Source organism: Misgurnus anguillicaudatus, chromosome 20 (assembly GCF_027580225.2).
Source record: "Misgurnus anguillicaudatus chromosome 20, ASM2758022v2, whole genome shotgun sequence".
In the NCBI taxonomy this organism is placed as follows: domain Eukaryota; kingdom Metazoa; phylum Chordata; class Actinopteri; order Cypriniformes; family Cobitidae; genus Misgurnus; species Misgurnus anguillicaudatus.
The window spans coordinates 22,614,153-22,624,581 of NC_073356.2; the positions used below are offsets into that span (position 1 = coordinate 22,614,153).

The 10,429-nt window shown below is 37.0% G+C and overlaps 1 protein-coding gene across 2 annotated transcripts; it reads left to right on the forward strand.

The window, feature by feature from the left end:
• Window positions 1-1,928: 1,928 nt before the first annotated feature.
• nobox (NOBOX oogenesis homeobox) lies at window positions 1,929-10,189 on the forward strand. 2 transcript variants are annotated; one of them, XM_055220753.2, is made up of 9 exons: window positions 1,929-2,090; window positions 2,818-3,765; window positions 3,851-3,957; window positions 4,274-4,371; window positions 4,467-4,570; window positions 6,610-6,793; window positions 9,194-9,600; window positions 9,686-9,993; window positions 10,081-10,189. In XM_055220753.2, the coding sequence occupies exons 1-8, from the start codon at window positions 2,057-2,059 to the stop codon at window positions 9,982-9,984; spliced, it is 2,181 nt and encodes a 726-aa protein (XP_055076728.2). In that variant the 5' UTR covers window positions 1,929-2,056; the 3' UTR covers window positions 9,985-9,993; window positions 10,081-10,189. The 2 variants fall into 2 exon arrangements, with proteins under 2 accessions (XP_055076728.2, XP_055076727.2); XM_055220752.2 differs by having other exon boundaries at window positions 1,930-2,090; window positions 6,571-6,793.
• Window positions 10,190-10,429: the final 240 nt, after the last annotated feature.

Consider the following 10,429-nt stretch of genomic DNA (forward strand, 5'->3'; position numbering starts at 1 on the left):
GATCACCATTGACTTTCATAGTCTTCTTTTCTTACTTTTGAAGTCAATGGTGCTCCTGCTTGATTGTTCTGCTGAACACAAAGTAAGATATTTGCAAATACATTTCTACAGGCTTGGAGGGTGTGTAGATGACAGAATTTTCAGTTTTGGGTGAACGATACATTTAAGGAGCTACAGATGTCAGAATTCACAAAAAGATTTTATTTCTCCTACACTCTAAAAATGCTGGGTTGTTTTTAACCCAGGGCTGGGTCACTATTGGACAACACATTGCTGGGTTAAAATGACCCAAATAATGGGTCATTTTAACCCAGCAATGTGTTTATCCAATAGTGACCCAGTGTAGTTATTTAAGTAGTAATTTATTACCATGAACTATCAATGAAGATTACATTATAATCTATTAATCTTAGTTCATATTAGTTTCAAAATGTATGTATTCATTGTTTTATATGAACTAAAATGAACAAATGTTTTGTCATTAACTAACATCAAATAAGATTAGTTGTGCTGAAAAACTATTGCTCATTCTTAGTTCACGTTAGCAAATGCATTTACTTAACAAATTCAAAGTAAGAAATACAGCCTGAGCCTTATTTTGGTGTTAAATGTTTTGTTCAGAACCGCATATCGCCAGATTAGTGTTTTTTTTTCTTATTTTGAACTTATTTCGATTTACACGTAGCCTAGTGTATTACTTACTCCGAATGGGTAATATTGCTGTCCCTAGGACATTAAAAGTATGAAAATGCATGAAAACTTACTAAAAAAAAAAAAAATTATTATTAAGCAAAGTGTCCTGCATGTTAATCTAACACCAAATTTAAACTAAATATTTTAAAACATTAATAAAAACTAAATAATAGCATTTTTTATCTGTCCCTGCTCTCTATACTTTACTTTTCAATCAATAAAGCAAACAGATATCTTGATATCTTTATTTTTTGCATTTTTGTGTGGGTCCATATCACATCTTTGCTTAAATATTTTTTTACCATTGAAAAAGTCATAATATTTTATATAAAAATGCACATTTTAGTCATGTCCCCAGGATGTCAGTCAGTCCTGTTACCCAACACGTTCCCCGCTCTAAAAATTTAGGAATATCCCTCAAGTCACATTTTCAAGAGGAAGTGACATCATCTGGATCTTCTGAAGGTCATGATCAAAAGTCACTTTTCTCATTTTCTTTTTTGTATATTTTATGATACTGTTGCTATGACTGTGATTGTCAGCTTTAATGTACAGTCCTGTTACCTATATTATTTCTTTAATGTTATCAGATTATTTTAAAATTAAACATTATGGTAAATCACTAGAATTTGCTAAGTGTCTTTATGCTAGCACATATTTACTGCAGCTATATTTCATGTATTTGCTAAATCTATGCTAAAAACTCATGTAAAAGTCCTGTTACTTTCAGTCCTGTTATCAAAATGCCTCCATCATCCATTAAGAAACCATGTTAAAAATAGTTACCTGAGATACTCATTTTGAAAAGTAAAACGTGTGTGTTAAATAAATTTAGTGTTAAAAAGTATCAACTTCAATTTTGACGATTCCAAACATGCAAATGGTCCTGATTCGATGACCCACTTACATTTTCCCGCAAAGCTTAAAAAAGCATATGGTTCACCCAAAAATGAAAATTCTGTCATCATTTCTTCACCCTAATTTTTTTAAAACCTATATGTGTTTATTTCTTCTGTTGAACACAAAATAAGTTGTAGGGTAAAGAAATTACGAATTTCTTTATCCCTTTAAAAAAGTTTAAATTTTTAACACACAAAATCCTTTAATTTAAAACAGTTAAATTTATAAAAAATTAAGATAGTTGGTAAATCACTTATACATTACGTTAATGTTTATTTCGATATAAAATCGCGCGGATTGAGGAATGCACCTGTACACGCGATGACTTAACGGAAACGCCTCACCTTCGAATCACGTGATGTAAGATGAGCAGCTCGTGCAGGTTATCAATCATAGCCAACGTGCAGTTTGCGCTTTACTCAAGTTCACTGTTATTTAATGTTACAAACCTGTGGTTAACAAGATGGCTGAAGATGCCTTGTTTGCCGGTGATTACGGTGGGTCATTTGTTGTAAATGAGCTGATAATTGTCTAATTGGTCTCATTTCTACACGGGACTTAAATGTCTAATGGTTTGATACATAGGGCGGAGGGTCAACTTATCGTCTAATTAGTGATTCACGCGCACGTGAAGAAAGTCGTAAATGAAAAAATAAACTTGTATTGTTTCGTAACTACCAACATGATAAATACTCTAGTATAATTAAGTAGTAAGCTGTAGTTAATTGTAGTATAAAATAGTGTGGTAATTGCTAATGTACACTAGCGTTTCAGTACTGTTAACTATAAATAACTGTACTAACTTTACATATAATTTTAATATTACGAATTTTACTAGAGTTTACTATAGTTAATACTAAAGAATACTAGGCATATGGTATTTTTCATGTTATTTTTTAATAAAGTACAGGAAACAATTAAAGTTAAAAAAAATTGTTTTTACCACACACTTGGGTTGACATTGGTTAAAAGCTCTAACAGCCTAACCCACCCAAGTTTGTACAATGATCAATACCATCAATAAGTATTGTATATATTTCATTATTCTCCTGTTTTCTATTATTTCCATACTACTTTTCTCATAATTGAATTAAATTAATATTACAAATTTTACTGAATTCGTCTACTACATACTGAATTCAATCCAAAGCTGAATCATTGCATATTCAAGTTTTATGGTTACTGTACTGTTAGTTGTCTATTTTGTCCTGTTTATATTAACAGATGATCCATTTCCTCTTTGTGAGGATGAAGAACAGAGAGGTTACTGTGGATACAGACACAGAGAGCAGGATGATGAGAGGGACGTAAACGGTGATAAAGAAGAAGAAAGTATGAAGGAAGAGATTGAAAATGAGGTATCAGAGGAGTTAAAGAAGAATGCTGAGGTAAAATCAGACAATCCTGAGGAACACTGGACCAAAGATCAAGAATTTGACGACAGGAAAACAGAGACATTTGAGGAAGAGAAAACACAGGATGAACATGATGTTAAACAGAAAAACACAGGAGAAGAGCAAAACAAGGAGGTAGATTTTGTATCAGAATACGAAAAATATAAAGAAGGTGAAGTGGATGGCAGCTATACAGCAGCAGGTTTAGAAGATAACCAAACAAAAACAGATGATGATCAAGAGACCACCAATTTGGGGGTCGCATCTTTAGAGGACGACTGTATTTTGCAAATGGGCCCTGATTGTACCATAGATCTAGTGATGGTGTGTGAGCAGTCAGTGGAGAGATGTATGAGCGAAGAACTTATGTTATGCCCCCCAACTACTTCAAATTTACCCCAGCCTCCTATTGAATCCCCACCCAGACCTTTAACTCTCTCATTACCACCTCAAAATCCCACCACGCTCTCTTTTCAGCAACTGCTTCACTCTCAAGTCCCACCACAGGCCCATCTGGAGGCCCCGTGCTTCCGAAAACGGCCGTACGATAGAAGCCCTGCTGCGGAGCCCCAAGCCGTAGTGGCATCCACAGGGCAGGTGGAGGTGACACTGAGGCAGGTGTACACTCGACGTTTAACACGTTTCAACAGCAGAACGGCCCCGTTGCTGCCTCTGCAGTGTGTTGGTGGAGAGACCAGCACACAGACTTTAGCCTCCGTCAGGCCCGATGCCCCACTGATGCCTCCGAAGAAGAAAACACGCACTTTTTACAGCACTGGTAAGACTGGTGTATATGCACATAAGGGTGTGTTATGTTTATGGATGTATATTGAGGTACATTTGGTTTTGTTGTGTGTGTATAGATCAGTTGGAGGAGCTGGAGCGTGTGTTTCAGGACGATCATTATCCTGATGGAGACAAGAGAAAAGAGATCGCTGCAGCTATCGGCGTTACACCCCAGAGAATCATGGTCATTGCTCACTAGAATTCATTTCTTTAGATATACAATTCTCTCTTAAATTGGTGTATTGTTGTAACTGAGCACTTAACCTTTGCAACTACAAGATCCACCATTGTCAAAGTCAGTAATTGTTCATTTTGTTTGGCAAAGTTGTACACTGCAGTGCAAGAAATTGTCTGAAGTTCTGAAGTTGTAATTTATTTTGAGACATTTTGAAGGGCCTTATCCCTCGGTTGAGAAACCACCAGTCTAAATATATATATATTTTTAAGTTAATCAAATGTTCTTTAAAGTGTTAATATGAGTCCCCTGTTTTCTGTAACAGGTTTGGTTTCAGAATCGTCGAGCCAAATGGAGAAAAACCACAAAAGCCACAGCAAAAAAAGTACCAAGTCGCAGTCAATCTTGCGTCCAAGTCAACAGGTCAGTCTCCTCAAACATATTCACTAATAATAAGTTATCCGATGCATGTAATCACTAGTGTTAATTGTTTTGTATGTGTGTGCATCGGTGCATAGACCGCAAGTGTTCACAGGTCCTGCTGTTGCACCTCAGCATCCTAAGCCTGGAAACACTCTTCCCCCATACAGTACCTTCCTGACCAGCTGCACCAGTGCCCCAGGTCACACATTCATACACATCAGGACTTTAGGACACTAACTGTGGGTTCACACCAGATGCGAGTTCAACAATTTGCGGAGTAGATTACATACAAAGTCCATAAAAAGACGCAATCAGACGCGTCCTCGCGTGGGGCGATGCGAATGACGGGATATGGGCGGTGCGTTTGCCATGAAAACGTGCGCTATTTGCCTCAAACCTGTCTTCGCCCAAGTTGAAAATATTCAACTCGAGTGAAAAATTCGCATGACAAGAAGTTAAATCCCGCGAGTAATCTACAGCGAGTAACGCGATGCCCCACGTTTGGTGTGTACATAGCAAAATCCCTGTCCAGGAATCCGGCCCTTATGGTACGTACACACCAAACGCGGGGTATCACGTTACTCGCTCTAGAATACTCACGAGATTTAACTCCGTGTCATGCGAATTTTTCGCTCGAGTTGAACGCGTTTGAATTTGCGTCATGGAGGGGCTTCTGTGACTCCGCTCGCTCTCTGTAATCATGTCACTGCTAAAGCAAGCTCCTAATTGGTAAACGCGTTTTCAGCTAAAGTTCAAATTTTTCAACTTGAGTGTTTGCCATTTGTGCGAACTAGATGCGCCAATGAGAGACTATACGGCTCATTCATGCCCCGAGATGTCCAGACATGCGTCAACGGGTCTTCACATTGACTTAACATTGAAATCACTCGCGCTTGACGCCTCTACCGCGACTGGTCTGAACGCAGGATTACCGTGGGTTTACACCAGCCGTGTTTGAGGCATCATAATCGCATCTACCGCGTGTAGTTTGCCGCTTGAACATTTTGAGTGTACTCGCTTCATTCGCGCGTGAAATTCTAGTCATTGACTCGACTCTCGACTTCTGTAATAACGTCACTACTAAACCAAGCTCCTGATTGGTTAACGCATGCCTTTTCCGCTAAAGTTCAAATTTTTCAACTTGCGCATTTTCTGCAGCAATGCTCAATTCACGCCATTCGTGTGAACTAGACGCTCGAATGACGCAGAATCACGTCTACCGTGCCGCGCTAAACATCAACACGTCTTCACATTGACTTAACATTGAAATCACTCGTGCTTGACGCCTCTACCGCGGCTAGTGTAAACGCAGCATTAATCTAGTCCTAGACTACAATAAATATAAGAGCTGTCCAAACTGAAAACAACTTGACCTGACATATTTTAAAATACATCAGTGCTCTTTGTTTTGCCTCATTTGCACACAAGTACTGATTTTAGTAAGGCATGTTTGTTAAAACTAGTTATATTTTTAAATTAAACTAAGGGCTAGTCCTGGTTTAAGATAATCCTTGTCCGGGAAACCACTCCTAAGGGTCAGGGTTTAGATTAATCCAGGACTATGCCTTTATATTATATTACATTTAAGTAGTTTTTACAAACATACCTTACAAAAAATTAATACTGGTGTGCATCTTGTTACAAAACAGTGGCATTGATATATGTTAAGACAGTGGTTGTCTAACTTTTTCAGCGTGCGGCCCCCCTTGTATATGGTGCATTCCTTCGCGGCCCCCCCACATTTTTTTATAACAAATTTGTTCTAAAACGTAACATTTTAATAAGACAAAACACATTAAAGTATACAAAGTAGTGCTGTTGGTTAGTAGCCTTATTTTTTTTTAGGTTTAATTACACAGAATTCATGATGTGTTTTATGAAATGTCATAAAACTGGGGCCCCCTGGCACCATCTCGCCCCGGCCCCCAGTTTGAGAACCACTGTGTTAAGATATGTCTGTGTTTTTAAATTAAGGCACCTCAAACATGCATTTGAGTCTGGAACTAGTATAAGCCCTGTCTGTAAATCCACCCTTGTGACTTTTAAATAAAATAATACATTAGGACTAAGTAATAGTATATTTAATTAGATCTGAATGAACCTGAACAAACAAGCATACATTTGAAATATTTAGCAGACATTATCAGTGTGTGAATTGTCTATCAAATTATATATATATTTTTTCTGTGAATGCATCAGATCCAGCCTGTGTTGATATGGGACCCTGTGTTTCTCAAGGAGGATTTTTGGAGTACATGCCCCCTCCCATGCACAGTCCTCCACCGATACGGCGCGCATCTTTGCCTCTCATCACTACGTACAACCCACCCACTCACACTGTTTCCCTGTTGCTGGACACACCTGAACACAGTGAAGCCAGCTCTACAGATACGACGCCACTGAGCCTACAGACTGATACTGGGTTTGTGTAAAACTCCATTATTCATTTACTGCAGTTCCCTTATTGACCACTAGATGTCAGCTATAAGCAGTGACAATATAGGCTGCGTCCAAATACAGTACTCACACTTGGGGTCATTGCACTTGACTACTTGCATATGACGTATTTCCTGTATTTGGCCCAAAGTGTTATAGTGGGGGTAAAGATCAGAAACGTGCATGTAGAATCATTCACCCATTGGGAGATACTTATCAAGTGTTAAAATCCAGGTAGTGGAAGCAATTTGCACCAAAGCATATTTATTTTTTATTTGGGCTACTTGAAATATGTTAAATAAGTTAAATAAGTTTTTCTTTAAATAAAATGAACACATAAACACTCTGATTAACATTTGCTGAACTTGTAGATTATTATCTACACTAATCTGAAACTTTCGAAGCAGAATTCTTTGCAACTGTAAAAAAAAACTCCCTGAATTAACAACACAGTTAATGTTGCTTTTAATGATGTGATAAAAGCAGTTGCAGATGTTTTACAAAATAACAATGTTTGCACAAATGAAATGTGCAACACTTTCCGTTTTACTACCAAAATTATGTAATATACATTTATTAACTTACAATTAAAAGTTTCCGTGACGTCTCGTGAGGTTTGGCCAAAAGTCTTACGATTTACATCCAGAACATGATGCATGATGGGATACGCTTAATCTTCAATACCGCTCCGAAACAGTATTTTAGATAGTGTGGGTAAAGGGCACTGCACTAGGCCACTTAAGACATGGGACAGTCTTGCGCACTTACTTCCTGTCGCCTGCATCGTTCTAGAGTGGCCAAGACCGCAAGTGTGGGTATTTGGATGCAGCCGTAATCATTTACTGTAAATATGTTGCAAACAGTGCTGGAGTTATCATCAGTGTGTTTCGAAAAAACTAAACTTTTAATTCAACTTACTTAAAACTTTTAGTCCTATTATGCTTGTCTGTGAAGTCCAAGCTAAAGTTTCATAATCTATTTATGAGATTTTGAGCATCAAAGTTTGATTACAATCATTGATTTTACATTGATTTCAATCTTTGACATGACCTTACTTAGTCAATATTAAACATATCAAGGTAATATTTACACACAATATTCTTTACATTATGCAGGACAGTAAACAACAAAAAACGACTTTCACTGGGTTTCACAGGCCGGGTCACAATTTATCTGGGAATTTTTTTTTAAAGGGGACATATCATGAAAGTCTGACTTTTTCCATGTTTACGTGCTATGATTGGGTCCCCAGTGCTTTTATTAACCTAGAAAATGTGAAAAAGACCAACCCAGTAACTTAGTTTAGGTAAATCATTCTCTGAAAGCAAGTGAAAAAATAGCTCATTGAAATTTGGCTACCCTTGTGATGTCAGATAGGGATAATACCCAGAGAGAAGTAAATTTGTGTAAATGAGTGTTTGTCTTGGGAAAAAATTTACTTTACTTTACTAAAAAATTTTTACTACATTCTAAAGCATAGAATCATACTGTGTATTCATTTTATATTGCATATTAAAATTGATTTAATACCTTATTACATAAAAATTGTGTACTTTTACTTTTCTTGAATAAAAGCACAAACATACTTTTTACTTAAGTAAAAGTAAAAAAAAACTAGATGTTTAATTTACTTAATATTAAATATTAACTAAAAACTTGAAATTATGAAATGTAGTGGAGTAAAAATTATGATAATATGCTTTGGAATGTTTGTTTATACATTACTTAAAAATTTACTTTTGTGTAGTAAAATATGAATACTTAAAAATTGACTTTTATGTAGTAAGTGCAGAGAAATACTTCAGTAGTTTCCGCCTCTGATAATACCACCTCTTAATCTGCACTATCCAACACGGCACTGCTATTTAGTGCAGAGATCAGCTCATTTGCATTTTAAAGGACACACCCAAAAATGGCACATTTTTGCTCACACATACAAAGTAGCAATTTTAAAATGTTATAATAAATTATCTATATGGTATTTTGAGTTAGAACTTCACATACGTACTCTGGGGACACCAAAGATTTATTTAACATCTTAAAAAAGTTTTGTGAAATGTCCACTTTAAGGGTCAAAACCATATGAGATGTTTTGACTTCTTTAATGGAAGTGCATTCAGTCTGACTATATTTTTTCACTGGTTTAGGCCTATACCTAAAATACATTTATATATATATATATATATATATATATATATATATATATATATATATATATATATATATATATATATATATATATATATATATATATATATATATATATATATATATATATATTAAAGTCAAAATATCTTATGATATGTTGCGTCTTAAGTTGATCTTGTTTCTAATGTTGTATCATTTTTACTGGAAAGTAATATTTTTGTGTTTTTGCTCTTTGCAGTTTTGACTATGATGGTTTGGGCTCCTCTTTAAAGCTGGACTACATGACCTCTGCCTCTCAAAACAGCTCTGTGAACTTTCAGCTCAACACGTTCCCTCAGCAGTCTAACACTTTATTATCACAGCAAACCAGCACTCTTTTGCCTCAACATACAAACACACTGTTACCCCAGCAAACCAGTTGTCTTATGCCCCAACAGACCAACACGCTATTGCCCCAATACTCCCACCTGTCCTACCTTACACCCTCTCCTTACCTCACACCCAACCCCACTGAAAGCAGCAGTGCTCAGTATTTACCCCTCACCACGGGTACTAACAGTGCTGTGCCCACTTACAGCAATAGTGGGCACGCCTACCTCCAGTCTCAAACCGGCAACCAAATGCTGCTGCAATCAGGAGTGCATGGTAAATGAAAAACATCAGCACATACCACACACACTTTTCAACACCATTTGCAAATCACTAATATGTGATGTGTGTTTGTATGAAGCATTTCAGGCCCACCCTTGGACCACTGATGTGTACGGACAGTCGGGTCAGTTTACACAGACGGTGTTTCGCCCACAATTGTCATCACAGGGTCATGAGGGCCACTACCCCCAGCTGCTATCCCAGCAACATTATATCCAGCTACAAGGTGCGCACCCTCCCGGCCTATCCAAACCTAACCCAGATCCCCTGCTGCCCAATGTTAAGGCAGAATCTGAAGACACGGGACACAGCCTGCCAATTAGAGTCAGCGAAGCAGAGCCGACATTTCATTGCGATTTCTCGCCTATTCACTTTTGATAACAGCAGGTGATAAGTGGTCTCGGTTTGTTTATGCGTAAAGCATTATTTTGAGATTGAACCTATTACTGATAAACATCACATTTTGTGTTCTAGGGTACTGACTGTGAAGATCTACAGGCAATATTTTTATTTCTTTATGTGTTTGTCTTGTGTTTTCTTTTGTTGTGGCAGGCTGGCTCTATTAAAGTGCTCTGTGTCTGAAGTTTCGCTGTGTATGTTATTGTTTGTACACGTTTACAGACAAAGCCAAGTATATTTATGGGAAGTAATTTTAGGATCTGTGTAGGGCAAGAGAAACATTTACAATTTTTTTAATCAAAGATAGTGAAGAATGCAAACATTTTCGAGCATCTAAAGGACATAACAGCTTTTGCCACAAGGTGGCACTGTTTTACAAGAGGGTTTATTCTTTGCTACAGTACAATTCTGTCTTTATCGAGAA